Here is a 26,039-nt window from a genome sequence, read left to right as displayed (position 1 = left end):
AGGGAATCTGTAGGAACTCCCACAAAACTGATGGGCACTTGGCAGACTGCTTGGGAAGACATCACCTCACTGGCTTTGAGTTGGCCTCACTCTGCCCATGGGTCTCATCCAAATCAGGAACATTTCAGAAGACCCTGGGAGCTGGGAGGGTGTTAGGAACCGCACCTTTGGACGTGCAGTTGTCCTGTGGGATTGAATGTGCTTACTGACCTCAATATTTTGCCTTTTCCCTGTCTTTGCTGCAATGGGCTAAATGAGACAAGCTTTATCTCTGTGTGTATTTGGTAGCTGCGTGATTTCAAATTGTACTGTCTTGTTGTTGAAGGTTCCTTTGAGATAAGAAGAGACACTTTGATCTTACGTGCAGCAGGATGTGCACTGATGCACAGCTTCTGTGAAGGCAGCTGTGTCATGTGGAGCAAAATCCAGCACATTAAAGCCTAAATCTCAATGAGCACAACAGTATCTAAGGTGACATTTAGAGCCACTGTGCCTCACTACCCTGCTTTCCCAGTTCATTGTATTGTTTCTACCCCTGCCATGGGCAGGAACACCTTCCACCATCCCAGGTTGCTTCATGCCCTGTCCAACCTGGCCTTGGACACTGCCAGGGGTGGGGCAGCCACAGCTGCTCTGGGACAAATGGAACATTTGGAAAAGGATGTCTGCACATCCTCTGAGGTCTTCTGCCCTTAGTGGTTGTGTTTGCCCCAGACAAGCTCTGGTTAATAAGTCTGATCCCAAGGAATCCAGTATTCCAGCTGCTGCTGGGTCCACCCAGGGTGGGACACCTGACTTGGAGAGAGTTCACTATGAAAAGAAACGAATTGGTTTGCCTGTCATTACCATCCTTGGAGCTGTGCATCACAGTCCAGGTCTAAGAGAGGAACTTCAAATTTCATGAGCCTGCATCCTTCCAGTGACTTGCTTCCTACAGCTTTGGTGCTGGTAAATGATTTTTGCAAAGACATTTGGTTGGGCCTGCTGCAAAATAACCAGTGATAGCTTTGCTCCAAAAGGCAATTCCACCAGTGCAAAGTTGTTCATGAGTGTTGTGAGTTTTGCAAGGTCAAACTCTTCTTCTGAGGGTATTTTAGCAGAGCTGGTGATGGTGGGCTGGTATTGCCTGCTCCTTTCCTTTCAGACTGATGTTGTCTGAATGTAATTCCTGCGAGAGCAGCTCAGGCTCCCTGACATCTGAACAATGGAACATGCATTTAGTTGTAGCCCTCATGCCGCCTCCACACTTATCGACAGGGCTTCTGTGACAGCTTTAAGAAAGGCTCAGCACATTGCATATGTAAAACAAGAGGGCTCTGTGCTCATTATGGGCTTCATCATTTAGCTGCCAACCCAAAACATTTCCCTTTTCCACTGTGTAGCTGCAATATCTTTTGTGTGATGGAAATTTGCCAATTCCAGATTCTTTTCTGAGTCATGGTCAAAGAGGTCGCTGCTTGTGTGAAGTAGGATATTCCTCCAAGATTTTTCCAGGGGGTCTGTAGAAGCTCTGGAGGGAAGGACCCTGAGCATGGTTCACCTCTAAGGACATAAACTGCAGTGTCATTGCCTGCTCTCCTTGAGAATCACTGGTGTAATCTGATTAAGGACATTTCTCAGACGAGTCAAGTGGCTTTTGTAATTTTAACCTTTCCTGATCATCAAGCTGGTTGAACACACAGCAGTGGTGCCTCTCTTCACTGCTGTGGCAAGGACAGCAAAGTGTAGAGACCTGGCTTGGGACTGTTGTTCCCAAACCAGAAAAACACAGATTATTTAAGTGGTGACAGTACCTGAATTTGTATGTTTGGATTGGTTGGTTTTTCTTCTTTTTTTTTTTTTTTTTGGAGGAAGAGAGGAGAGATTTGACATCAAGAGTCATCAAGATCATCAGAATAGTCTGACTGAAGTATGAGTTCAGCAGTGGCTGAATATTCAGCCTGTAGGCTTAGAAGCCTCCTGTAAAGGACATAACTTTATCTTGTCCTTGTGATTTTGTGCTTTGATTCGCCTAACTAATGATTTATTATAACCTGGAGGGTAATAAAAAATACTATAGTGAAGCTTTTATCGTTTCATTTTGGTTGGCATTAAATTTTGGTACCATCTTTTACTGGTGTTCCTAACTCTGACTCCCTGTGTAAGTTCAGATTAATAACCCACGAGTGAGGGCTCAGGAAGGCTGCAGGAGGCTGTGCACGGGTTCAGCACTGCTGCTGCAGCTCTAGCCCATTCCTCTGTTTAAGAGACCCATCTCAGTGGGCTCTCCTACATCCCATGTTGTATTTTCACAAGCTTTCTTGAGGAAAAGAAGAGGATAAACTTGGAGAGGCTGTATTTATTTGCACCTTCCTGCTTGAAGACATTGCTGCTGGGGTATCACGGCTCCGGGAGCTCCCAGGAGGAGATTCCAGCTGAGTTGTCATTGCCTCATCCAGATTTCCCAGGAAGAAAACAGCTGGAATCTTTCAGCAGTGGCAAAGTGGACTGCTTTCCAGCCTGGATTCATGTGCTCCCTGTTGTCATTCCACACAGACACTTCACCTGTGAGGCTGGAACGTTGTCCAGACTGCAGCTGGGCAAATTCAGTATTGTTAAATTACTTCATCTTGCTGCTGTTTCTCCCACTTTCAGATGGATGTAGATGTTCCTGCCCAGGTTCTCTCCCACACTGAGATGTTTTGTTGAAAGCAAACCAGCAAGGTCATGCAGAGGTATTAGCAATCCCCAGATTTCAAACTCCTGCTTTTACCCTGGTGGCTGAAAAGCCCAGTGAGCACCCAACACAACTGCCAGATTGCAGGTCAAATCATGCCTGCAGATTTTTATATCCCATTTTAATACCTCCTGTTTCTGTAAGTCAAAAAGCTAGAGTTGAATACAGTAATTATTACTATTATAAACAAATATTTTTACTTCTTTGTAGTGCAGCAGCAACTTTGGTGGACATGACAGGGCAGCACCACCATCACCAGTCCTTCCCAAACTCACCAGAACCTGAAGTTTCTTTTCTTTCAGGTTTTTCTGGTGGAATTTAGTATTTTATATCCGCCTGTGCATATATGAAAAGGGAAAGCAACAGCTTTTGGGCTGCTCCTGCCAGGGAATTTCTGCCTGCTCTGAACTCCCAGAGGGACACAGGCACTGGGGCAGCTGATGTGACATTGACCCTGAGGTAGAAAACAGCTCTGTCTCAAGCACTGCCCTTATCTCCTCTTCTGTTAGCTGGTTATCTGGAGCCTACACCTTGCAACCTCAGGTGTATTGTCATCAATCATTTCCTATTTTCTTCTGCGTGCTGGTTCCTCTCTGCCCTTCCTTTGTTAATAACCCCGTTTGCCTATATCCTTAAAAATATCTGATTGTGATACCATTTATCCAAAGCGCCGTGCATCCATCATGTGCTTATGAGCGAGATAAACAAGGTCTCCTGGGAAATATGCTGCCAGAAATATATAGGATAAATAACTATATCAAATGTATGTCAGTGTGCAAGAGGGGAAAATCCATTCATTAAAACTTGGGTGGAACTGCAGTGTTTTATTGTACCCTCGAAGCTTTTAGTTTAACTAAGAAACATACATTTTTGCTGCTTATCTCATCTGGCACAACTCTCCTGCTGCCCACTTCAGCATGAGATATATTAGCTTCTTCCACTGCCATTGCAAATGTGTAATTGCTCATAATATCTTCTTTTTTCTTTTTTTTTCCCTAGACCTTACAGGCGGCTTCTTCCTTTCTTCTGACTTCAGCTTTGCTGCTCCTGGGTTTCAGCAGGTGGATGTTTGAGCCCTGGGGTGGAAGGGGAGGAGAGGGGCACTACCCACCTGCCTTTGGTGCTTGAAGGAAGCCCTTGGGTTTGTGTCTCAGTGCCTTGGGCTGAGAGGTGAGTGATGAGAATGAACAACCGCAGGTAAAACTTTGCTTTTCTCCTCTTATTCATATGTTTCATGGTGGGATTTTGCATGCAGTTTCTTTAATCACTTGGATTTCTTTTTTTTTTTTTTTTTTTTTTTTTGTGGCGGTTCTTCTGTGATTTACCCTTCTAGAAACATCTCTAAAAGCTGAAGATGCAGGTTGTTTTCCTGCAGGCCTCATATTTTCTCAGCCTCCAAGGCATCAGATCTTTCTGTTCATTAATTTCTCCCCTCTGGTCAAAAAGAAGTGTACTTGGTTTTCTGACTGAGGTGACTTTGTTCTCATTTACTTGCAGGCATTTTTCTGAGTCCTAAGAAGTTGATGTAAAGGTAAGAATTGCTAGTAAGCCAAACTGGTCCTTGGTGTAATAGCCCTGTCTCATGTTTCCACATAACCTGGCAGCCCAGTGCCAAACAGCATTCATTAAATCACCTGTTGTGATCCCACATTTCACATTCGTTTGGATGTCTAAGTCACTGTGATCCATAGGTGCTTCATGCTGCTGCATTTCCTAACACAGGAGACATCAAATTCAAGCCCTTGGGAGCAAATTCCTCTCTGGGTGAACAGCTCCTTCACCTGGAATAGCAAGGTTGGCCCAAAAGGCCACAGCTTTGCCCCCCAGCAAAGGGATTTTTCACAGAACAACCCATCTCAGGGTTTGAGACATCCTGTAGTTTCATTTACAAACAGAAAAAAAAAGTGATGAAAGAATTGGCCTTTGGCAAACATGCCCACTAAAGAAAATATGGGGCCAGATCTTCAGGTACCATAAATCAGCTGCAGTGAAGGACCAACACTGATTTACATCAGCTGAGTGTCAGCCTGTAAATCCCCACTGACACACAGTTGAAAAACAAGCATTTCCAAGCACCTGAGCAATTTCTTTCACTAAACCACGATTCCTTTCTACTTCCCTCTCTCCATTCAAATGTCTACAGAAGGGCTGCTTTGTGCTTTGAGGTTTTGGTGCTGTTGTTGTTCATAATGCCTAATTCCTTCTCAGGGCTTATTTCCCCCACCCCTTCTCCCCCTGCAAAGAAAAGCTCAGTAAAATGAAGTGCCATTCTCCTTCTGTCCATCCCAGGTTTTTGTGGCAGTTCATTAAGAAGAGGGAGCTGCAGGCTCTCACCGTGGTCTCTGGACACAGTTCAATACCGTGTGCATTCTTGTGCTGAGATTTACGTCTCCCATTCAAAAAAGCCCCTTAAATCAAGCAGCCTGTTAGCATCTTCTCAGGCTCTGTGTGCCTGGGAGATAAAATGCCTGCGTGCTAATAGTCAATTCATCACTGAACTTACAGAGGAAAAGCCTTTGCTTGTGTGGGAACATCCTCTGCCCAATGGTCGTGTTGGAGCCTATTTATTGCTTTATTTATTTATTTTAAATTCCTCATCAGCTTGGGCTTACATTTTGCAAGGATGCTACAGCATCTTTAGGCTGAGGCCTTTTTCATGCAGAGCAGCATATGGCTTTGCTGCAAATGCAGCCCTGGCCAATATGCTGGACTTACAAAAGCGACAGTGCCAACTTAAAAAAGTTTCCTGGTACATATGTCAATACCAACTGCACGGATCGTGAGCTTTCCCTGCTTTTCCCAAAGGAAAAGATACAAATTCCCTGAGACTCAAGCTCAGTTATGGAAATGCTCACGGTGAATTTATTTCATGGCACTCTGCAGCCCAGTGGTCACCCAGCAGCTCCACCACCTTTGGGTGGATTCTCTGCCATCTCCTGTGCTGCAGCAGTGGTGCTGGGGCTCCCATCACATCTGGTGGGGCAAAACCACCACGTGTCCAGCGACAGATTTTAGGACTTTTTTGGGGGGATTTTTTTTTTTTTCTGATATTTTAGTGTGGAATTTTAAGGAGTTGTTTCCCAAGATTTTTCCCCGAAATCCTTGGAATTGTGGTCGATTTTGGGTGTTTTAGTGCAGATTTTTATGGCCATTTTTACTATTATTCGGGGGGGTGGGGGTGGGGTGGCCATTAAATGTGATTTTCTTCAGATTTTTTCCCCAGCTTTTTTCCTGTTTTTTTTTTTTTTGTTTGTTTGTTTGTTTTTTAACTTAGAAATCCCTGGAATTCTGCTGGGTTTTGAGACCGTTTTTTGTTGTGTTTTTTTTTTTTAGTGCAGATTTTAGGACTTTTTTTGGCCATTTTTATTGCGATTTTTAGGGCAGATTTGGGGCCATTTTAAGTCGGATCTCCCCCGAAATTCTTTTCCCCAGCCTTTTTCCAGGTCTTCCTCCCCCAGGAATCTCGCCAGGTTTGGGGCCATATTTGAGTGGTTTAGTGCAGATTTTAGGGCTCCCAAAGCCATTTGTAGCATGATTTTTTTGGGGGTTTTTTGGGGTTTTTTTTTTGACCATTTAGATTTGAATTTCTCCCAGATTTATTTAATTTTTTTTTCCCCAAGCGTTTGCCAACTTCTTTCCTGTTCCCCCCACGCCAGGAATCTCGCTGAGTTTTGGGAGCAGCTGTTCAGGTTTTGCACAGCGAGTGCGGCACACGTGAACACGCGTTGCCGGTCGATTCTTTCTCCCAGGGGTAATTCCATGGCACGCCTGGAGTATTCAGAGCTCGGGCCAGGTTCCAAGCACCCATCGCAGGCACCTTGGGCTTTCAGCAGGCTCTGCTCTGGAGGTTTCTCCCAGCACAGGGCTGCCCACCGTGCCGTGGGGCAGGGTTGGAGCAGTGCCGGCTGCGCCGCGACGTCCCAGCCTGGCACGGGGACCAGCCCGACCAGCAGCTCCAGCTCCCATCCACCTCACCACCTGGGGACACAGAGAAGAAAGGGAAGAACAAGCAGAAAAAAAAAAAATAAAATAAAAATAAAAAAAAAGGATTTCAGGTCTGGCTGGAACCTCTCTGGATATGGACTCCCTGCTCTATTGCTCAGGCTGTTGAGATCAAGGCACTTTGAAGCCAGAGTGGATGAATGAGCGTCACCCCAAAAAACAACAGCTGTTTCTTGTCCATCTCATCTGAAACCCTCTACCTTGGTTTTCTTTTCCCAAAGCACAGCTCACAGCTCTCTCTGCAGCAGCTTCCTCACCTCTGACCAAAGCAGAGGGACAGCAGTCCCCTGACACAGTGGGGATGTTGTGGAAAGCCCTTTTGGAGATGGGTCATTCCAAAGCTTTTTCATTACAGTACAGACTGAGTTGTCAGGAGTGGTCGATACTATGGATTATGGCTGTGCTCCTGAATGATGGGAATGCTTGATGGCTGTCATTTACTGTCGTTTTTTATTTACTCATCTGGCCTTCATGCCTGGCTTGGGCACTTTATTAAACCAGACAGCACAAATGGATGCATGTGCTCTTAGTGCTGGATGGGAAGATGGGTTTTCCACCTGCTGGAACATTGTGCTTTTAAAAAAAATTAAAATTAGTTTGGTCTTAAATGGAACTGAAAATCTGAAACTAAAAATTGCCCATGAGTTAGAAGTGTGCCTGTACCCACTGTTGCTAAGATCAAGTAGCACAGGGCTGGCTGGTCCAGTGCTCTGCTTTGGTGGCAAATTCCTGGACTTCCCAAGCAAATTCCTGAGATTTGGAGACAACTTAAAGAACCTGAGCTTTTTAAAGAAACACATTTTGCAGTCACTGAAGCAAAGCTTTGGCATTCAGCCTCACAGACCATGTCCCCAGCTCTGCTCCAACTCCTTATCTCATCACAGCTTTGATTTTCCACTGGTGAGACCCCAGTGATAAGCCCATGGTTGAAGACTTGGAGCTCTGCCTGGTGGAACTGCTCTGAAGATAGATTTTTCTGCCAGCTTCATGTGCTGAGATTTAGATTTCTTTTTTTTTTTTTTTTTCTTTTTGTCATCATGAATCAGGACAAAAATATCCAGAGAGAGCTGCAACTTTTTTGGAAATGAAAGAGCCCATTCTGACCTCAGCTTTTTTGCTACCCCCTTAACTTTTTAGGATAGTATAGAAAGTGACAAAGAAAACATAAATATAAGCCTGTCACTTTGGAAAAACATATTTTTTCACCCCAAAATAGACACTGTACTCAAAATGCATCCTGGGAGGGGGTGGGAAATCTGGCAGTGTAGCAATTTTTTTACTAAAACAGCTTTTTTGGTGGCAGGTTATATGAGCAGTTGCTTCACCTGAGCCTGTCCCCTTCCCTCCCCTCCTGCCTGCTGAGCTTTGTGCTCTCCCCTTTGGAGCAACCATCCTTAGTGGCATGCCATGAGCCCTCCAGAGGATTTCCTGGATTTAATCCAGCTATTCAACACAGCCTCATTTCCACTACTCTATTTATAGTAATAATAAATTATAGAATGGTTTGAGTTGGAAGGGAATATCTCATTCCAAGCCAGGGGCACCTTCCACTATCCCAGGCTGTTCCAAGCTCTCCCAGCCTGGCCTTGGACACTGCCTGGGATGGGGCAACCTGTGCCAGGGTCTCACCACCCTCACAGGGAAGATTTTTGTCATCATACCTAATCTAACTGTAGTTTGGAAAGGCTGACCTGGAATAGAGACTAGACAGATCAAAAGGAATAAATATCCTTTATTGAAAGGATAAACCTTGGGCAGTGCAAGAGCCCAGCTGGGGCTACACCCAAATTAAATCCAAGATGGATTCTGCTCATGATTTTTTACACTTTTATAAGTTTTGGTTCATCTACATCTTGGGGTCAATTGTCCAATCACAGCCCCAGGCTATGAAGCTTTTCCCTTTCCCTCACTGTTGTTTCTGCTTTTTGGGTGTCTTTGATTCTCTAGCTAGAAAAGAATTGTTTTGTCTAACTACCCTGTGAAGGGACCTTACTAACACCTAATATGAAGCTTCAGAGTTACACACTAAGCAGCAGAGATTCTGAAAAATATAAAAGCTAAAACCCAAGGCATCATAACCCTGCTCCTTTTCAATTTAAAGCCATCCCCCCTCTCCTGAGCTGCTAATCTCAGTCTCTCTCAGGGCTGTTCAGCACACCAAATCACAGAGGGGAAGGTGGGATCCATGTGTGGATGCCAGGAGCTGTTGGTTTAGCCCCATGCAGAGGGAAATCCATCCCTTTTGCTGCCTTTCCCCCAGCCTGGGCTCTCACCTGAGGGCTTTCCGTGCTCGCAGGCAGGGCCCCTGTATCCAGGGTGGCAGTGGCAGGAGCAGGTGTCACCCAGCAGGACAGGCTTCCCGTTGTTCTGGCACTGCCCACAGCGGCAGGGGCTGAATTCCAGCAGGAACTCATCCAGAGCCCTCTTCAGGTGCTGCCTCTTGCTCTCCATGGGGCCCAGGTTGCTCCTGCGGAGGATTTCGTGGATGGGCTGCAGCTGCAGGGGGATGGAGATGGATGGCATGGAAACAATTTCAGCTGGGCATCAACTGGGATGCTGTGACATTGCTGGATTAATTCAGGACTCAGGAAAAACTCATTTGTCTTCCTTGACAGCTGCATGTACATCATGCAAATGTGTTGCTGCCCCAGTGAGGAACCACTGTTCCAAAACCTTTCTCATCTGGAGGTTTGTGTGGGATTGGCTTTTCTGGACATGCTTTGGAGTTTTAGTATGGATTCAAATGATAAATTAGAACACCCCAGTAAGCCTGGTTTTTTTTGACTGATTTCTTAGCGCTGTCACAATCCCTGAGATCCTTGCATGCTTTTTGCCTTTTTGAAGAAAATGTTTTGGTAAGAGCTTTGGACAGGGGGTATCATCAAAATTTATGGCCATCCTATCACTTGCAGTGGCCACATTGTGAAATATCCAGTAAATGCTGAGAATGAGGAATTTTGACTATATATTTTCGGCCCTTTGATGTAGTGAAATAATACTGTCATCTCCAGCTTTGGGAATGTAACTCACTCATTGTATTTTCCAGCAGCAAAATAGAGTTCCTGTATACCAGTCAGCAAAACCAGTCCAGTTTGGGCAGCAATTATAAATCGCCCAACTGAATATTAATATTCAATGAGTACTAAAGTTAAAAACTTGGGACTGTCTGAGGATACTTATTTGCATTTGTCCATTGGTGCACCTGTGCAAACACTCCCTGTCTAGGCCAGGAATTTGTTCCAAAGACCTGGGTGTCATCTCACTGTGCCAGGCACTGTGACAGTGATTCATGGGGAGGATCAGGATCAGCTGGGCTTTTGGGAAGAGCTCTTGGGCAAATTTGCACAAGCCTGTTTGACAAACTGAGGGGGCTGCAGATAAGAGATGCTGAAGTGGCAGCTCTGGTTGTAGGGTGACTGCTCAGCTCTGGTCAGCACATGGTTTACTGGAAAAGTGCAAGGAATTTTGTCCAGAACTGATGGGAACTTGTGCAAAAAGGTGAATAACCTGCAGCTGGAACTGAAAGCACTTCTGTGTTATCAGATCTTTCTGCCACCAGGGGCTGCCCAGGAAGGCTTGCACTGTCCTTTCATGCCCTGCCAATAACATAGATAACTCCCACATCCAGTTTCCCTTCTCCCACTCTCTGTCAGAGCTTTCAGACCTGCTTTAAATGAAGACAAGAGGGATAGAAATGGCAGCATGTCCCTGCCATGACAGAGATCCTTCCTCCACATGTCACAGCTTCTCCTGGAGCAGACTGGTGATCTTGGGGTACTTGTGGTCCTGCTGACCACAGCTGAGGAGTTGTGGCCACCCCCTCGTGCCTCTGCCAGCTCTACCCTGGGTTATTGGTTTGTAGGGTTGCTCTTCTCTGTCCCTTTCCATCCCCTCTGCTTGCACCCATCTCCTCACCCCCCCGCCCCCAGAAGCCCTATAAGGTGCTTCAGTGATCTTCCCATTTTATGGGGCATTCAGTGAAACAAAAGGGAGACTGGAGCCTTGCTGGTTTTTATGGCCACAGACCTTTTTGGAACGTGGAGAAAGACAGGACCCACCTGACAAAGTAGCCAGGAATTCCTTGCTCAGAGAACTCCTGGAGGGGGGCTGTCTATGCAGAGCTTTTGCTGGGCAACAAAACACCTTCCCCAGCCCCCTGTGAGCCCCCTGCTTATACAGGAGGGCAGACAGCAACAGGGAGAATACTAGGGATAAATACAGCTGCAATTCATTGTGAAGCTGTTGGGGAACATATCAGAAACTTAACCTGGCACTAATCCAGCATTAAGCTCCTTGTCCATCTCCCTGTGGATGCAGTCGGTGGGAGATGTACTCCCCATTGTGAAATGAATAAGAGGTTACCAGATCAGTGGCCCATTACATTTAATCTTGTTCTGTGATGGGATCACAATAAAAATACGAAATGATCTGCTCGACTACACTCTCATTCCTTAGAGCAGCAGAGTTTCTTCAACTGCAGAAAAGCCTTACCTGGAAATCAATAACAGCAGGATTATATTTTAATGACCTGCCCCAGTGACGATACATTTTGCCATCCCAACTGTTCAGGAGCCCTCCACTGGAAGTGGTATCTCCCCCTCTAATCCGAGGAATAATATCTTCCACAACTGCACTGTGGCTCTCAAGATCTGCAAAGTTGAATTGCACACGTATTATTCAGATGCTGTTTCCACCCAGGCTCCAGAAACTGCTAAAAGGAGGTGAGATCAATCATGCAGGGGTCTATCAGGGAGCTGCCTCCTGGGATGGATGTGAGCTCAGTGCTCCCTGCCTGTGGGGTGAGCCATGCCACCTTATCACCAGGTGACAAGTTGAGCATCCCAAATCCTCTAAGCTGATAAAACCTGAAGAGCCTGCACTCCTCCAGCCTTGGTTTCTGGGTGGGACATGGGAAATAGATCAAACTGCCCATAGCTCATTATAGAATGTACAGATCTGGGGGTTCTACCCGCTTTGAGTACTTTTTAATTTTGACTTCTTTTAGCTGCCATGCATGCCCAATCTGTCATTGCTGAGGACTGCAGCCTCCCAACCACCCCACAGCTTCTGTTTCTAATCCAGGTATTGCTACATTAATTCCTGCTCTTTTAAGGGGGATCAGTACTCCTGGGGACGTGGACCCAAAGTTTCTGTGGCCTCACTTGTCTGGGGGATGGCACCAGAGCTCCCTTCCTCCCACCTTGTGGGACCCTACACATCTCTGTGCCCAAGTGACCAAAACAAGGAGCCTCAACAGACCCCTGCCCTGCTGCTGTACCAGTTTTCAGGAATGCTTTATTTTTGCAGTCAGAGTGTGTCAGAGTTGCACCCAGATCCAGTTTCTCCTTGCTGACTGTAATGCCAAGGGACAGGCCAACACAGGCACTTATGTCCTCGCTGCTGATGGCTGCAAACCAGAAAGCAGACAGGTAAATTCAGTGATGTTCGTTTTCCTACTTCTTTTTTCTATCATTGAAGAAAAGATTCAGTTATTTTCATGGCTTGTATTTAAAAGTCAAAAAGCTATTCTGAGCAGAGGACAGTGGAAAACCCCAAAATTTTATTGGGGTATACTGGGCCTATCATTAATAGGTGTAAAAATTGTTTCCTTAGAAAATATTAGAAGAAAGTAAAAATCTTAAGGCTTCAAGCACAGATGTCCCTGTCTGATCTATATATTTAACAACATACCTTTGTTTTTTTTACAGACTAACTCATAACTAGAGTAAAGCTAGGAACAGCAGCTGAAATCCATAGATCCTCACTAATTTTACTAATTTCAGGATCTTGACCCAGCTGTTAATGGCTTAAGCAGCACCTTAAGGAGTAACTTGGAAAAGGTCTGTGTGCTGAGAGCTGCCAGAGCTTTCCTGCCTGCTGCTGCCAGCACCACCACATATATCATGAAAATATGTAACTGGAGAGCCATGAAGAGACTGCAGAGGGGAGAAGGGAACTAATGAGGTGGTTTCACCAAGGTAAGCAATGTGCATATTTCATATAGCCTGGTTTTATGTAAGCACTTCAGTGTACTGCAAATATAAGGCTGTCCTCTTTAGTAGTTAAAAAGTCCATTGATTTCAGTAAATGCAGGTATTGTAACTAATGGGTAACTTTTATATTTTTTTTTTTTTTTTTTTGTCAGAGGACCTTAAAGTGTTTTCCGAAGGAGCCTGGTGATCAAAACCATGGTATTGAAAGGAGGCACAGAGGTCAGTGGGGTTTGTGTGTTGTGGTTTAATGGTCTGAAGTTTGAATCTCTGTCCAAGTCCCACCCTGGATCATCGTCTGCTGAACAGCCTCATCTCAGCACTGGGGAGCAGGGCTGTGCCTTGCTTGTGTTTAAAATATTGCTCAAACACTCACAGTTCTGGTTTTGTGGAATTATGGAATGGTTTGGGTTAAAAGGGACCTTTAAGGGCCATCTGATCCAGCCCCTCTCCCTCATGGGCAGGGACATCTTCAATTACACAAGTTTGTTCAGGGCCCCATCCAACCTGGCCTTGAATGTGTCCAGGGATGGGGCATCCACCACCTCTCCAGGCAACTTGTGCCAGTGTTTCACTAACCCCATTGCAAAAAACTATTTCTTTAATCTACATTTACCCTCTTTTAGTGGAAAACTATCACCCTTTGTCCTATCATAGCCCCTGATTAAAACCTGTCTTTAGAATTGACCCCTTTTAAGTACTTGAAGGTTGCAATGAGGTCTCTCTGGAGCCTTTTCTTGTCCAAGCTGAACAACCTCAATTCCCTCAGCTTTTTCTCACAGGAGAGGTTCTCCACTCCTCTAATCAGCTTTGTGGCCTCCTCTATACTTGCTCCAACAGTTCCATGCTTTCCCTGTGCTGGGGACCCCAGAGCTGGATGCAGAGGGGCAGAATCCCCTTCTTTCACCTGCCCGTGGGCTTTTGGACCTTGTGAGGTCCCCATGGGCCCAGAGCTTGTCCAGGTCCCTCTGGGGTGTCACCTGCAAACTTGTTCCCTTCTGCACACCCTACAGGAGAGGCTCACTCCTGGGGCACAGATGTGCTCCTTGGCCTGGGGGATCCAAACCCTGCTTAGGTACCCAGCATCCTGAGAAAGGGGGTGCAAGTCCTGGCTTCAAACTGGGGAGAGCTGAAACATGCTCCACACTGGATTGGGAACTGCATCCCACTGCAAAACTGGGCCCTTGAGAAAGATTAAACATGTAGCACTCAATTACTCCTACTAAACTGTTCAACAGTTGTAAACACAGTGGGTAAAGTTCATTCACCCAAAGCAACATGAGTGATTGCTTATCTTGGTGCTGGGGTGCCATAAAATTAAACTTGAGGAACACCCTGATTAATTGATTTGCCACGGTTCCTGTTGAGTAATTATGTTCAGTGAGGGGCTGTCGATACCATTCGCTATTGGTCGCAGCAAGATCGGGTCTTGATAAATGAAAAGTGGTTATCACTGCAAAAGGGTGGCCTCAGTAAATATTGGCACTTGAGGGGGGAGCCCTGATAGGGTTGGGGCTTTTTTTTTTTTCTTATATGATATAATTTGCGATAGTTAAATGTGCTCGAGTGATAAGATTTACTGCTGCATTTTGAATTAATCAGAATATATGAAGACTCTTTGTAATTTACTCTGCGCCTAATGTTCCTCCCATAAATGTTCTTGTAATGTGTGAACACATTATACTGTTTTCTGCTAAATAATAGAACCATAACAATCTATTTTAAAAACAAGTAATGAAAAATATTGATGGCAGAGCAACGAGGGACCTCGTTCTGACACATGTATTTATTTCACTCATGACCACATCCATATAAGCCCTTGCAGCCTGAAAGCTGGGAATGGGTCTGGCAGCCAAACTGCAGCCCTAAGCTCTGCAGTGAGTTGTGGATACCTAAACAGAGAAGATGATTTAATTTTCAAAATTCAAGTTTCCTAAATGCTCCGAGTCCAGCTCTGTGCTGAGCCAGATGCTCAGTGACCACATAAGCTGTGTCTCATTTAGGGAGGACTTAGCCAAGGGACCTTTTTCCTGAGTTTGTGCTTTAGTCACTGGTCTATAAAAAAAATGAATATTCTCTGTTTCAGAGCATTTAGCAAACAGCCTCGTGGGCTGGGTGGGCTCTCAGGAGGCAGTGGTTGATCTGAAGCAGAGCCACGCTCAGCCCTGTGGGGACTCAGTGATGCATCTGCAGAGCTTCAGACTCATCTTAGGAAGCTCTAATTGTAAGACTTGAGCACTTATATCCTGATCCTAACCATTCCTCAGGGAAAGAGGATAATCCTCTTGCAAACACAGCCTCCAAGCATGGCTGTGATCAACATGAGAGAAATCAGGGACAGTGGCATATCAGACACTGCAGGTGGGTCCTTCTGGGTCAGCACTGTGTGGCACAGAGCACTGCTGGCTTGGTAAGGGTGGACTTTCTGGCAGAGCCTGGATTAGATGAAAAGTACAGAATGGTGCTGCATTACAATGAAAATTGCATCTCTACTGTGGCACATTTTTGTCTTTTGCTGGACTTCAGCATCCTTCTTTCCTAAGATAAGCATCTCGTAGCAGTAAATCTCCTTACATACACAGCAAGCAGAAAGATAAAGCAAAATAATAGCCTCCCTCCACATGCTCTTGATTAATTCTTCCTCTGGAATTGGCAGTCTGCTTCCTGAAGACTTTCTTGCTAAGACCTTGTTCGCTTCTATATCACTCACCCTTCAAAGTGAAGAAGTAATTTGAAGAGGCATCATGTTTCCAAACATTAGAGGTTCAGGAACCTGATGAAAATTCTCTCAATCAGTAATTTCTTGTGGAAAAATTGGCATGGTTAATGTTCAATATGGAGTGCATAGTAATCCTAATGCTGGTGGGACCAAACCATTCCAGACCAGAGGCAGAACTATGAAAATTATTAAAATTACTGAAATTACAGCAATTTGCACCAGTTGTCCAAGACCACCATTTCCTTCTGCATCAGTGTCTGGCCTGGAGTACCAAGGCAGTGGTACCCTCAGCACAGCAGAGTGGTGGCCCTTAGGGGAAATGGGATATACTACATTGCTGACACCTTTTAAAAAGTTGACAACCTGGTTATTGAGCTAAAATCCCATATTATTGTTCTGCACCCCATGTTTTTGATTAGGAAAAATGTTACACTTTTGACTTGCCGCTGCAGTGGGTGATTTCTCTAACTGAGATTTAAAGGTAGGGCTCTCCAGCCTCATACACTCCAATTTGTTGAGAACTGGAGCTAACAGGGCTCTGCTACTCTCCAGTTGTGACACTAAGCAGAGTAAAGTTGCAGAGGTATTGCCAAGTGCAGTGCAATATTTCCATTTACAAAAAACTGCAGCCCTTGCTACGAACAGGCTGAAATGTGAGAGGGCTGAGCTCTGGGTGGATTTGCAACCTTCAAGCATTCATGGTGAACAAGGATGACAAGAAATAGATTAGCAGGTGACACTGAAAAACTGGAGAAAATAATGCTCGGGTTCCTTCCTTAATGACCAAACCCTCACCCAGGTATTTCAGAAATCAGAGCAGGAAGCACATCTGGTGACACTTAAGCTAATCCCAAGTCATGTGGCCAGTAGTGCCACCATGTTGCAAATGCCAGGTTTAAAACAGATAGCTGAGAGCAGAGAATATGTTTTGATTTTTCTGACCTTTTCTTCGCATTTCCTCCTTATTGACGACAAGGATGTACTCAAAGACACCCCCCATGGTGCCAGATGTCATGAAGTGGGTGCCATAGTCGTTGATGAATTTGGCATACATGCCATAGTTGTAGGTGTCTGGGAGGTCCTGCAGGGAGAGCAGCACATCTTCATCCAAAACAATGTTGTCCCTTCTCATCTTGAAGCGGGCTGTCTGCACTTTGGTCACAGCCCTAATGAATCCAACATCCTGCAGGTAAAGAAAAGAGGAGCTGCAGTCTACATTAATTTATACAAATGAATTTATAGTCTTCAGGCTTGCAGGGAAGGGCCTGAGTCTCTGACTGTCAGTGTATGTATGAAAGCAATTAAATGAATTAATTGTATTAATGATATTAAATGAAATAATGGTATTTTTTTTCTTTAAAGACTCTTTCTGATGTGCTGTAGAGGTGGAGAGCCTTGGGGGGTTGGATACTACAGGGGTTTTGTTGATGTGTAAATATGATCAGAGGGGCTCCACATGATTCCACTCCATTCTCCATTTCTGCAATTTCTTTTTCTGGTTTCCTTTCCATACTGTTTATTCCCTTTCTGCTTTTTTTCACAAACTCAGTGAGTGACAAAGCACAAGAGTCAAGCCCAGCCCAGCAGAGGGGAGATTCCCTGGCCAGGAAGATGCTGATGGAGGGAGAATTTCCTGGATACACCCCCAGCTCCAAGGCTCCACCTCTATATTTGCCATTGCTTGGGCAAGTCTCCACTGCAACATGAGCAGCCCTTTAAATGATTACTCCAATAACTGATCATCGTTTAGCAGCAAACATCATGTGAGTCTGGACAAGGGCACAGTAAATACTATAATGGTGCTCATTTCAAACAGCTTTTAAGAGCATTTTAACTCGAAACACCATCAAAGTAATTCTTCTTTATTGTTTTCTGTCAGCAGCCAGGAGAGAAGTGGAGATGGGGCACAGTAAATGTGGGAAATACCAGCACTCATGTTATTAGATTGGAAGAGGTCATCACAGCCAGTCCACGATGTAAACCCTCAGTGAGAAGTACACCCTATTATCAGGTACTGTTTTTTCAGTGTGGTATTTTAACCTCCTGTAAAAAGTAGCCAATTTCCTGTCACGAGGCAGCTCGTATTAATTTGAGAAAGATATATTTGCTAGCAGAGATCATTCTTTGAGGATAATTGTTTTGATCAGCATCTTGGTATTCCCTCCTCCCTCATTGTCACTTTTAAGCATTTTTTTATTTATGTGCTTAATGTAGCCATGAAACAGGATGGGGTGAGATGACATGTGCCGTGGCACTCTGTAATTCAATTTTATTCCCACTCCCTGTTTGCTAAAACATACCAAGAACAGCAAACAGGATTACTAACGATCATACGCTTGCAATTACATGAACAAATTAAGGTACAATTACCCAGTGTTAAAAAATGCAATTGAGAGAATAAACTGACATAAGTTACAGCCAGCCCATGCGATGCACAGATGATGTGACTGCAGCAGATGCATCAGTGATTTGCTTGGGTTTTTTTCTTTTACCTTTGCATCGTATTGTGTGAAATTCTTCAGGGATCCTTTGCCACCTGATAAAGTGAGGCCCAGGTTTAGCATGAGATCTCCACCTCCAGGCCCTATTCCAATGGTGAAGCCCGTTGTTTTGGATTTATCACTTTTAAGGGCGTCAAGCAGGTCCTTTGAATTATCATAAAACTCAAAAGAAAATCCAGAATCAGCATGAGCCTAAAATGAAAGGACCAGACATTAATTTTTCAGGTGCTTCCCTTGCTTTTTAATCTCTGTTTCTTGAAGGAACACCTCTGTTAAAGCTCATGATGCTCCTGACAGCACCAGCACTGACTTCAGTGAATGTGGAATAAGGTATTAAGTCCCGTGCCATTTCATCTGGAATTATGTGAGAAATGTGCATTTTGCTTCATCCATCTCCAAGCAGGGGAGAGGTTTGTGTTTAGCCACTCAAAGCCAGAGCTGGTAATGGTACCTATTAAGACAGCCTGACACTTCCTATTATAAAACTCTCCTTCCCATTCTTTACAGCTCTGCCAAATCCCAACGATTTGGACTGAATTTTTTTCTCTCCAGCCCGCTTCTGGATGAATTTATTTAGCAAAAGAAGAAAAAAAATCAACATCTATTTACAAAGGGAAGGGTAGAAAACAAACATTGTTTTGCCTGTGTTTTAGAGAAGTGACCTTTTCCTTGACAGCTTTACTTTGCTGGCATGTGGAATTGAGCAGCTCTGCTGAGTCAGGGCTGTGCCATTTGCCACCTCTGTAAGAAAACATCCCCAGTGTTCAAACTGGGAACTAACAGACTCTGCCTGCAGGGAGAAAGCTACTTGCAATGAGTAATATTTCCCAGGAATAACGTGTTTTCATTCACCCATGCCAAAAAACATGATAAATGTTGAACAGTGGGGTCAAGGCACTCGCTTACGATGTGGGAACCCCAAACTGAATCCTTGCTCTGCTTGGATCAGTGTCCAACATCAGATGTGACTTCATGGACGGTAGGTGTTGTGATCCAAAGTGATGGGTTCAGGATCCCCGTCTCACTCAGAATTTGGATTTATGCCCCTTCCAAAATACTTCCAAACATTGAACCAGCAGCATTGTTACCATGGTACATGTGGCCAGCTCCATCCCTAGAGAGGCAGAAGGCTTGTGCAAGCTCTACAGCTCATTAATAGCAGATTTTAGAGAAAACACCTTTCTCTTGGCTCTGACTGAGGAAGCAGTGGGGTGTCTGGGTGATACAGCACGCGAGTTCCTGGACGTGCCTGTCGGGGTACCTTGAAGAAAACCTACAGGTAGAATGTGCCTGATATCTTTTATCTACACGTGCCTGTGGGAAATTTGGCTTTTTGCTGGGAAATTGCTGCTAGATTTGGCCTCCTGGAGCACTCACCAGGAACTGGTACAGGTGGAAGTTGTAAGGCTTGCGGAAGTATTTCTCCTCGTCTCCGTAGTGCAGGCGCTCGCACGCGGCGTCGTATTGCAGCTCCCTCCACTCCCCATTGTACACGTACTCACAGAGCCCCCCAAAAAACCCAGGGTCGTAAATGTTCTGTCTCCCTTCCTCTGTCAGGATGTTGTATCTTGGAAAGAAGCAGCGTTCGGGAAGTTATCCACAGCCCTGGTTTTATGGTCTCTGTCACAGGTTCTGCTGACATTACAGGTTAGCTATGCTCAGGCCTCTTGGGGAACTGGAACAGAACTTAAAGCTGGGTTTGGTTTGTCTCGTTGCCGTCTCCTTCCCGAAGTTACCAGGAGACAAACACCCATTTTATTTATTAGTTTGGACTCACGTGCGAGAAATGGAAGAAATCAGTGAAGTTGCCCAGCCCCTCCCAGCAAGTACAGCTATGAGAGTCCCAAAGTCCTGGAATTCCTCCAGGTTCCTCTTGAGCCTAATGCATCTCATTGTCACAGAGTGCTTCCTGGCACTGTCTTCAATTATTTTCTATCTTAATTTCATCTCTTTCTTTTTAATAATGGTCCCGTTTCTCAGGGTAGTTAACACCCTCCTTAGACATGAAGCCTGTGCTTTGCCAAGTCTGTCACTTATTTCCTTATTCCTCCTTCTTCCTGCTCTCCAGCCCTCACAGCTGCTGCCCTCTGAAATCCCTCCTATTACTTAGTATTCCATGTAATTCCGTGGCCCAAAGTGAAAACGTTATTCAAACTAGACAGCAGCACTGCTCTTCTCATCAGGGAAGCATCTTTAGGACTAAGGTAGCAAATGCCATTGCTTTTGTGTGTTCTGCAGGAGAAACACTTCAGAGAGCAGAATTAAACAGGGTTCTCAGTGAAAGTTAATGCATGCCTTGTAAAACTTTTGATAGCCCCTCCCAGGCCCTGGCCCAGAGGGTCATTTATCTCATGGACTCCAGGGAGTGTTGGATTGAGCTGATGGGAAAGTTACACAGTGGCTGGCTCCATTCTCATCCTGTAGTCCATGTTCATAAAATCCTAGAATGGTTTGGGCTGGGAGGGACCTTAAAGATCATCTCATTCCAGTCCCTCTGCCACAGGCAGGGCCATGTTCTCCAAGGGTAGAGCAGTAGCTTGGTTAAAATACAAAGTTTTCAACATGAGAGTCACAGTCACAATTTCCTTTTCAGTTTCATTTTATCCTAGATTTCTCTTTTGCCTATGTTACCTAATTAAAGTTTGAGACTGAACTGGGAAACACTTTTTGTGGATGGGAGTATTTACATATACTCCTGTGGAGCTCAGGCTCTCTGCCTTGAATCTGTGTTCTGAAGTACTAAATCCTGGAGTTAAATCTCCTGAAGGATGAATGCCAGCAGGGTGCTGCATCTCCAGAGTCTGCTGTTTGCTTTAATCTATTACTTTTAACAACTGGAGAAAGCTGTGAGATAATTGGGATCTATTTTCTCAGGAGTATAAAAAGGGCATCACAAGTAACAGATCACAGGTAATAGATCCAAGACAGAATTTGAAATAAAATCTGGAAAGAGCCCTCATTGCTAGCCATGGTCCTATGGGACAGCACCTCCCTCTGGGTTTTATACAGCCCCCTATCAGTTCATGGATGACCACTATTACTAAGGAAGAGCAATATAAGAAACATAATCCTGTTTTGATTGTGAGAGGAGCAGCTATTGATTAATTACTCACCCTTGGACTATTTTTTCCACCCCTGGGATTGGGAACAGATGTTCACAAGGGCTTTCAATATCTTCATCCTCGCAGTTATCCTCATCAGACCCATCTCTGCAGTCTCTGTCTCCATTGCACACAAGATGCCGTTTAATGCAGCGCCCTAAAGTGCACAGATGCAGGCGGTGGCTTATCCACCCTCCAGAAATCCTGGCTGGCAGCTTGCACTCATTGTGCTGTTTTTCACCCACATCTTAGGGCCACAAGAAGCCACGCTGGGTGTTAAACATGACATTATTCTATGGGGAATTTGCTTTTCCAAGCTTCTGGAGCACAGCACTCCAAGCTGGCCACTCCCATGGGCTTCTGGCAATTGAGAATCAAGGAGAGGTCACCTCTCTGTCCTGACTTTGTTTTCTAAAATCACACTCTTGGAAAGTTGCTACAGGAATAGATTCACCTCTTGGCTTAAGGAAGTCAACTCCATCTTATTAAAATGCAAGTTTTCCTCTTCCCATTGCAGGAGGCATTTGGGGAATTTGTTGCAACAATTAAGTGTGAGAATGGATATTTGCAGGGAGGGCAATGTAGAAGGGCTTTTGCTTCTGGGAGCACGGAGAAAGCCTTAAGGAGGGAACTGGCACTGCTTAATTTACCCCAGTGGAGTGATGATAACCTGCTCCAGCTTATGAGCTGGTCACAGAGCTGACCTGTGGCTCCAGATTTCGATAGAATTTTTGTTAAATGCTCAGGAAGTTTAAGCCATTTGTGTAGTAAAAAAAAAAATCTCTCAAGGCTCGTCAGAGTTTCAGAGAACAGCCATTTTATATCCTAATCCTCAGAGCTGGAGGTGGCTAAAAATAACTAAATCACCCCAACAGATTGCTGGTTGGATTGATGATTGAACTCTGTCTCTGGCAGGGGACAAAGCAGCACGTTGTGGGAGCATTGAGCCTGCAGAGGGGAGTGTGAGCATTTGGAGCAGAATATTCCTACTTTCTTTATTCCACTGAAAAATTCACATTCTCCATGTCACACAGCCTTCTTTTCTGCCCAAATCCGAGTGTAACATGGATGGATTTCTGTAAAAGTGTGGGGAAAGCTGAAGAGGGGAAATTTCCTTTTTTTCTCTCGTACCGGTTCACCTTCCTGCTACCCAGGTCAGGGGACTGATAGCCCCAGGACCAAAACCTTTCTGACAGGGCTTTGTGCCTGGTTCACTCACCTGTTCCCACACACTGGAAGTCCTGCCCACACCCTGGTGGCCCTGTGCACATCATCTCAGCTTGACAGGCTTGCTCATCCCAGAGGTGCCCGGCACATCGTCGCCCTCCAAACTCTGCTGGCTGCAGCAGCCGCCGGTACCGGTGCTGCACAGAGACACAGCCACGTGTAACCCCCACAGGCATCCCCTCCACAGGCCATAAAGCAATCAAAACTACCATTTCAACACGTATTCCTGTTTTTATGTGTGTGTGTGTGGCTTGAAGACTTCGTACGTGATAAAGGCAGGTGAGTCAGCAGAAAGCTGGGAGCTCAGATTTGCCTGGAGTTCATATGTGTGAACTTAGAGGGGGCTGGAATGGCTGTTTTAAAAATATCTCTGTTTTTATACCTTGGAAAAATATGGCATTTTCCAGCTGCTTATGCTTTGTCCTGCAATGCACCAGGCTCAGATGGACACAGGCACTAATTACAACACTGATCCTGCAACATTTCTGATGGATTATTAATGAGAATCACTGCTCTTTAAACTAGGAAGGGAAGAAAAAAAGAAAGGGAGAAGAGCCATATTATCTACTGCTAACATATTGTCTATAAGCAAAAAAAAAGGCAGGGATAAGATAAACTCAGTAGAAAGCAGAATTATGTCAGGTATTTGAAAATAAATTCTCAAACTATGAAGACATATGTGAAATGATATAAAAATATGAGAACAGGAGGTGATGCATGAAGGCTGCTTCTAATTCCTTTTCACTTGCATTAAGAATCAGGGGATACTTAATTAAATCTGAGACAGAAAAAGAAGAAAGTCTTGGGCAAATATTCTGGCCTGATTCTTCCACCATTTGCCTTGATTTTGCTTTTCCTGTTCTGCTGCCTCAAATGAATTTATTCCCCAGTTTACACCAGGGTAAATAAGAGCCTCTCCAGCAGAAGAGCATTTCCATCATATTTGGATGAGTTTACTGGATGCTTTAGAATGATGAATATGTATAATATATATAATTAATGTGTGTACGTCCTCATCACAGGCACATCTGAAGATAAATGAATACATTACAGTGGATCCTTACTTTTTTCTCTTGGCAAGGGAAGCAATCAGTCCATCCTGACCACTGGCTCAGCTGACAGTCAACAGGAGATGGAGAATTAACATCTCTGCTGCTTCTTCTAGGGAGGGGAAGAAAGAGTGGTCTAAGGTCTTTGAAACTGTGTTTTGAGAGGGGCTGAAGGCTGGAAGGGGGGAAATGATCTCTGTGTGTGCATTTTTCCACCAGGAAGCTGGTTTGTAGGAAATGGGAAGCATCCCAAGAGGTACCATCCAAGTGTTCACTATTGGAATTGAGCAGGTGCAGCACCTGGGGATTATTTTCTTGGGATTCCTGCTCTCCCAAGACATCTTTGCCCTTTTTGAAAGGTAGATTGCAATTAAATATATATATGTGTGTGTATATATATATATATCTGTATATGACTAAACCATCCTGAGTAACCAGAAGGAATGTCATGAAGAGACAAGTTTTAAAGGAAAGCTAATTTTTTGCCTTTCTTTTCAGAAGCACATCACAGTCTCCAGGAGCAGGGATGTTTATCACTACTGAGCCTGTTTTGATATCACTTTCTTTACACCAGTGTGAACTCATGGTCAGGATTTTTCCCAGCGAATGTGAGATCAGATCCTGGTTTCCTTGGGCTTTGTGGAAAGGTGGCAATGGCTGCACCAACAGCGCTGAGAGAACAAGGGACAAAGGACCTTGACTAAGGATTTGTTGGTTGAGTATTTCTAAATCAAAACACACAAATTCTGAGAAGAAGAAAACAACTAAAGGAATGTTATGAAAGGAGAAAAGGGCAAAGGTATGGTGTTGTAGTGGCTCTTGGATCAGACTCTCTTCACCTACCCTGAATATCACTACACAACAGCCAGAAAATACTTCTGCCTCCCAGCCCAGTCATTATGTTCTCTAGTTCTTTCTCTACTCCTAAAACCTTCATTTGTATGAGCCATTTCTTTGTCTTGAGGAGCAATCTGTGGCATGCAAATACAACCCTGTGTTTGCCACAGCCTTTGAAGCATTTTGGGTATTTATTCTGAGTCAGAACATTATTATTTCTATTATTATTTTGGTGATTAACTAATGAGCAGTCTCTTTTACTTACAAGACTGCAGCCCAAAGAGAAATATTGATAATTAGCAGAGGTACGTAGCTCATGGGGGATTCATCAGAGGCCGGGGGAGAGAGATGATGGAATGAAATGAAAGGCTCAGGAAAGGAGCCTGTGGGTGCACATCCATGTGTGAGATGAAAACCCAGGAGCCTGCAGATGAACCCAGAGCTGGAGGACATGCAGGTATTGATGCCTTTTTGCTCTGACTGGAGGATTTGTGGGCTGCATCCTTCAGCACTTCCCAAAGTGCTTAATTGGCTCACCTTTGATTGGATTTTACATTTACCTCTTCATTATTCTGCCTTGTTTGATAAGTTCATCAAACATCAAAAATCTCGTCTTTGTTCATTTTCAAAAGGGATTATCGGAATAAGCCTTCATAATTAAGTGTATCACTACCACAGGTTTTTTTCCTTTCTGTCTTCTCCTTGTCTCCATGTTCCAATTATCACTGATGCCTTTTTTGATCCTCCTAAATCATATTTGCCTTTACAACAAGCTTGAAATTAATAGCTGTAGAAAAAAAAAAAATCCACCCATTTCCCTATCATGAAACTATAGCTTTTTTATAGAAAAAAAATGTAACTTGTTTATTCCTTTCCTTCAAAGCCCAAGTGACACTCGTATAAGTTAATAATATTGTTCATGGGGGGAAAAAAAACTGAGGTATGAGGATCTGGCTTGGACTGAAAACTGGGTTATTCACATGCACTTGTTAGCTGTGTGTTGTTGAGTGCAAAAAAATTATGATGCAAAAGAATATGAAAAATATTAACTCATAAGTAGAGAATTCATTTCAAGTGCCCAAACTCAGCCTGGCAATTTTGGTAAGGAAGTTTAAGAAGGCTTAATTGTCATCTGTAAAAGGAAAACCATTGTGCAAACAGTTCCTTTAAGAAGGAATTACGATTCCTGACTTGGGCTTTGGACAACTGCCAATTTTTTTTATTTTTATTTTTTCCTGGTAGCTTTGTGCACATGCCTGTTGAGTCAGGACAAAACTGATGGGCTGATTGACATGCTGGTAATTCCTGTATGGAAATGTGGGGAAGGGAACAGACTTACCTGTGGGAAGGCAATGCCTGGAGCTCCCTGCACGCCGTGGCCTGGGTTGGTGTTAAAGTCAGTGGGCACACAGACAGGATCAAGGCACAGAGCTGAGCCAGCCTCCACCACATTGCTTTGCCATATGTAAATGTTTGCTATAGATCAGCTGCAAAACAAAGCTTTTAAGTTTTCAGGACTGCTGGAAAGAGCATGGAGCTCACCAGGCTCTGAAATTCTGCAGTAAATCATTGACAGCAGCACAGATCAAATCACAAAGAATCAGGACACATCCCAGAGGCCTTTGCCCTTTTGGAAACAAATTCCTGGTTTTCTGGCAAGGAAATACATTAAACTGTGCAACTTTTTCCACATTAAAGTCAATCAAGTCCTATTGTTGCAGGGTGTTTCTTACCCAGCCTGCGCCCTCCTTTTAATTGAAGGAGGAGGAAACTTGTGTTATTTCCCACAGTGACTTCACTGTAATTTTGATGTGTCTGGTTGCTGACCAGGGAAAAGCTTCCCAGTACAGCAAATTGAAGATTAGCACAAAATTGAGTTATGAGGAACGTGCACGTG

At 44.4% G+C, this 26,039-nt stretch overlaps 1 protein-coding gene across 2 annotated transcripts; it reads right to left on the bottom strand.

Annotated features, from left to right (window-relative positions):
• Positions 1-5,577: 5,577 nt before the first annotated feature.
• Positions 5,578-25,594, bottom strand: C8A (complement C8 alpha chain). Of its 2 annotated transcripts, none has more exons than XM_062497417.1 (11): positions 25,482-25,594; positions 23,321-23,417; positions 22,249-22,393; positions 21,042-21,186; positions 19,306-19,495; positions 17,920-18,120; positions 16,370-16,610; positions 11,997-12,125; positions 11,210-11,379; positions 8,992-9,214; positions 5,578-6,694 (listed from the first exon to the last, which is right to left on the bottom strand). In XM_062497417.1, the coding sequence occupies exons 1-11, from the start codon at positions 25,592-25,594 to the stop codon at positions 6,543-6,545; spliced, it is 1,806 nt and encodes a 601-aa protein (XP_062353401.1). In that variant the 3' UTR covers positions 5,578-6,542. The 2 variants fall into 2 exon arrangements, with proteins under 2 accessions (XP_062353401.1, XP_062353402.1); XM_062497418.1 differs by having other exon boundaries at positions 11,210-11,367.
• Positions 25,595-26,039: the final 445 nt, after the last annotated feature.

This window comes from Cinclus cinclus, chromosome 8, assembly GCF_963662255.1.
Source record: "Cinclus cinclus chromosome 8, bCinCin1.1, whole genome shotgun sequence".
Classification (NCBI taxonomy): domain Eukaryota; kingdom Metazoa; phylum Chordata; class Aves; order Passeriformes; family Cinclidae; genus Cinclus; species Cinclus cinclus.
This window is presented reverse-complemented; position numbering and strand designations above follow the sequence as displayed.

What these genes read in the sequence shown, in the direction of transcription:
- C8A (XM_062497417.1), bottom strand. Translation starts at nt 25,594, where the DNA reads ATGTGGTGGAGGCTGGCTCAGCTCTGTGCCTTGATCCTGTCTGTGTGC. An exon ending in TAAAGCATTCCTGAAAACTG is followed by an intron (nt 11,380 to 11,996) that starts GTACAGCAGCAG and finishes TACGTGTGCAAT; the next exon opens with TCAACTTTGCAGATCTTGAG. An exon ending in CTGCTGTTATTGATTTCCAG is followed by an intron (nt 9,215 to 11,209) that starts GTAAGGCTTTTC and finishes ATCCCCCTGCAG; the next exon opens with CTGCAGCCCATCCACGAAAT.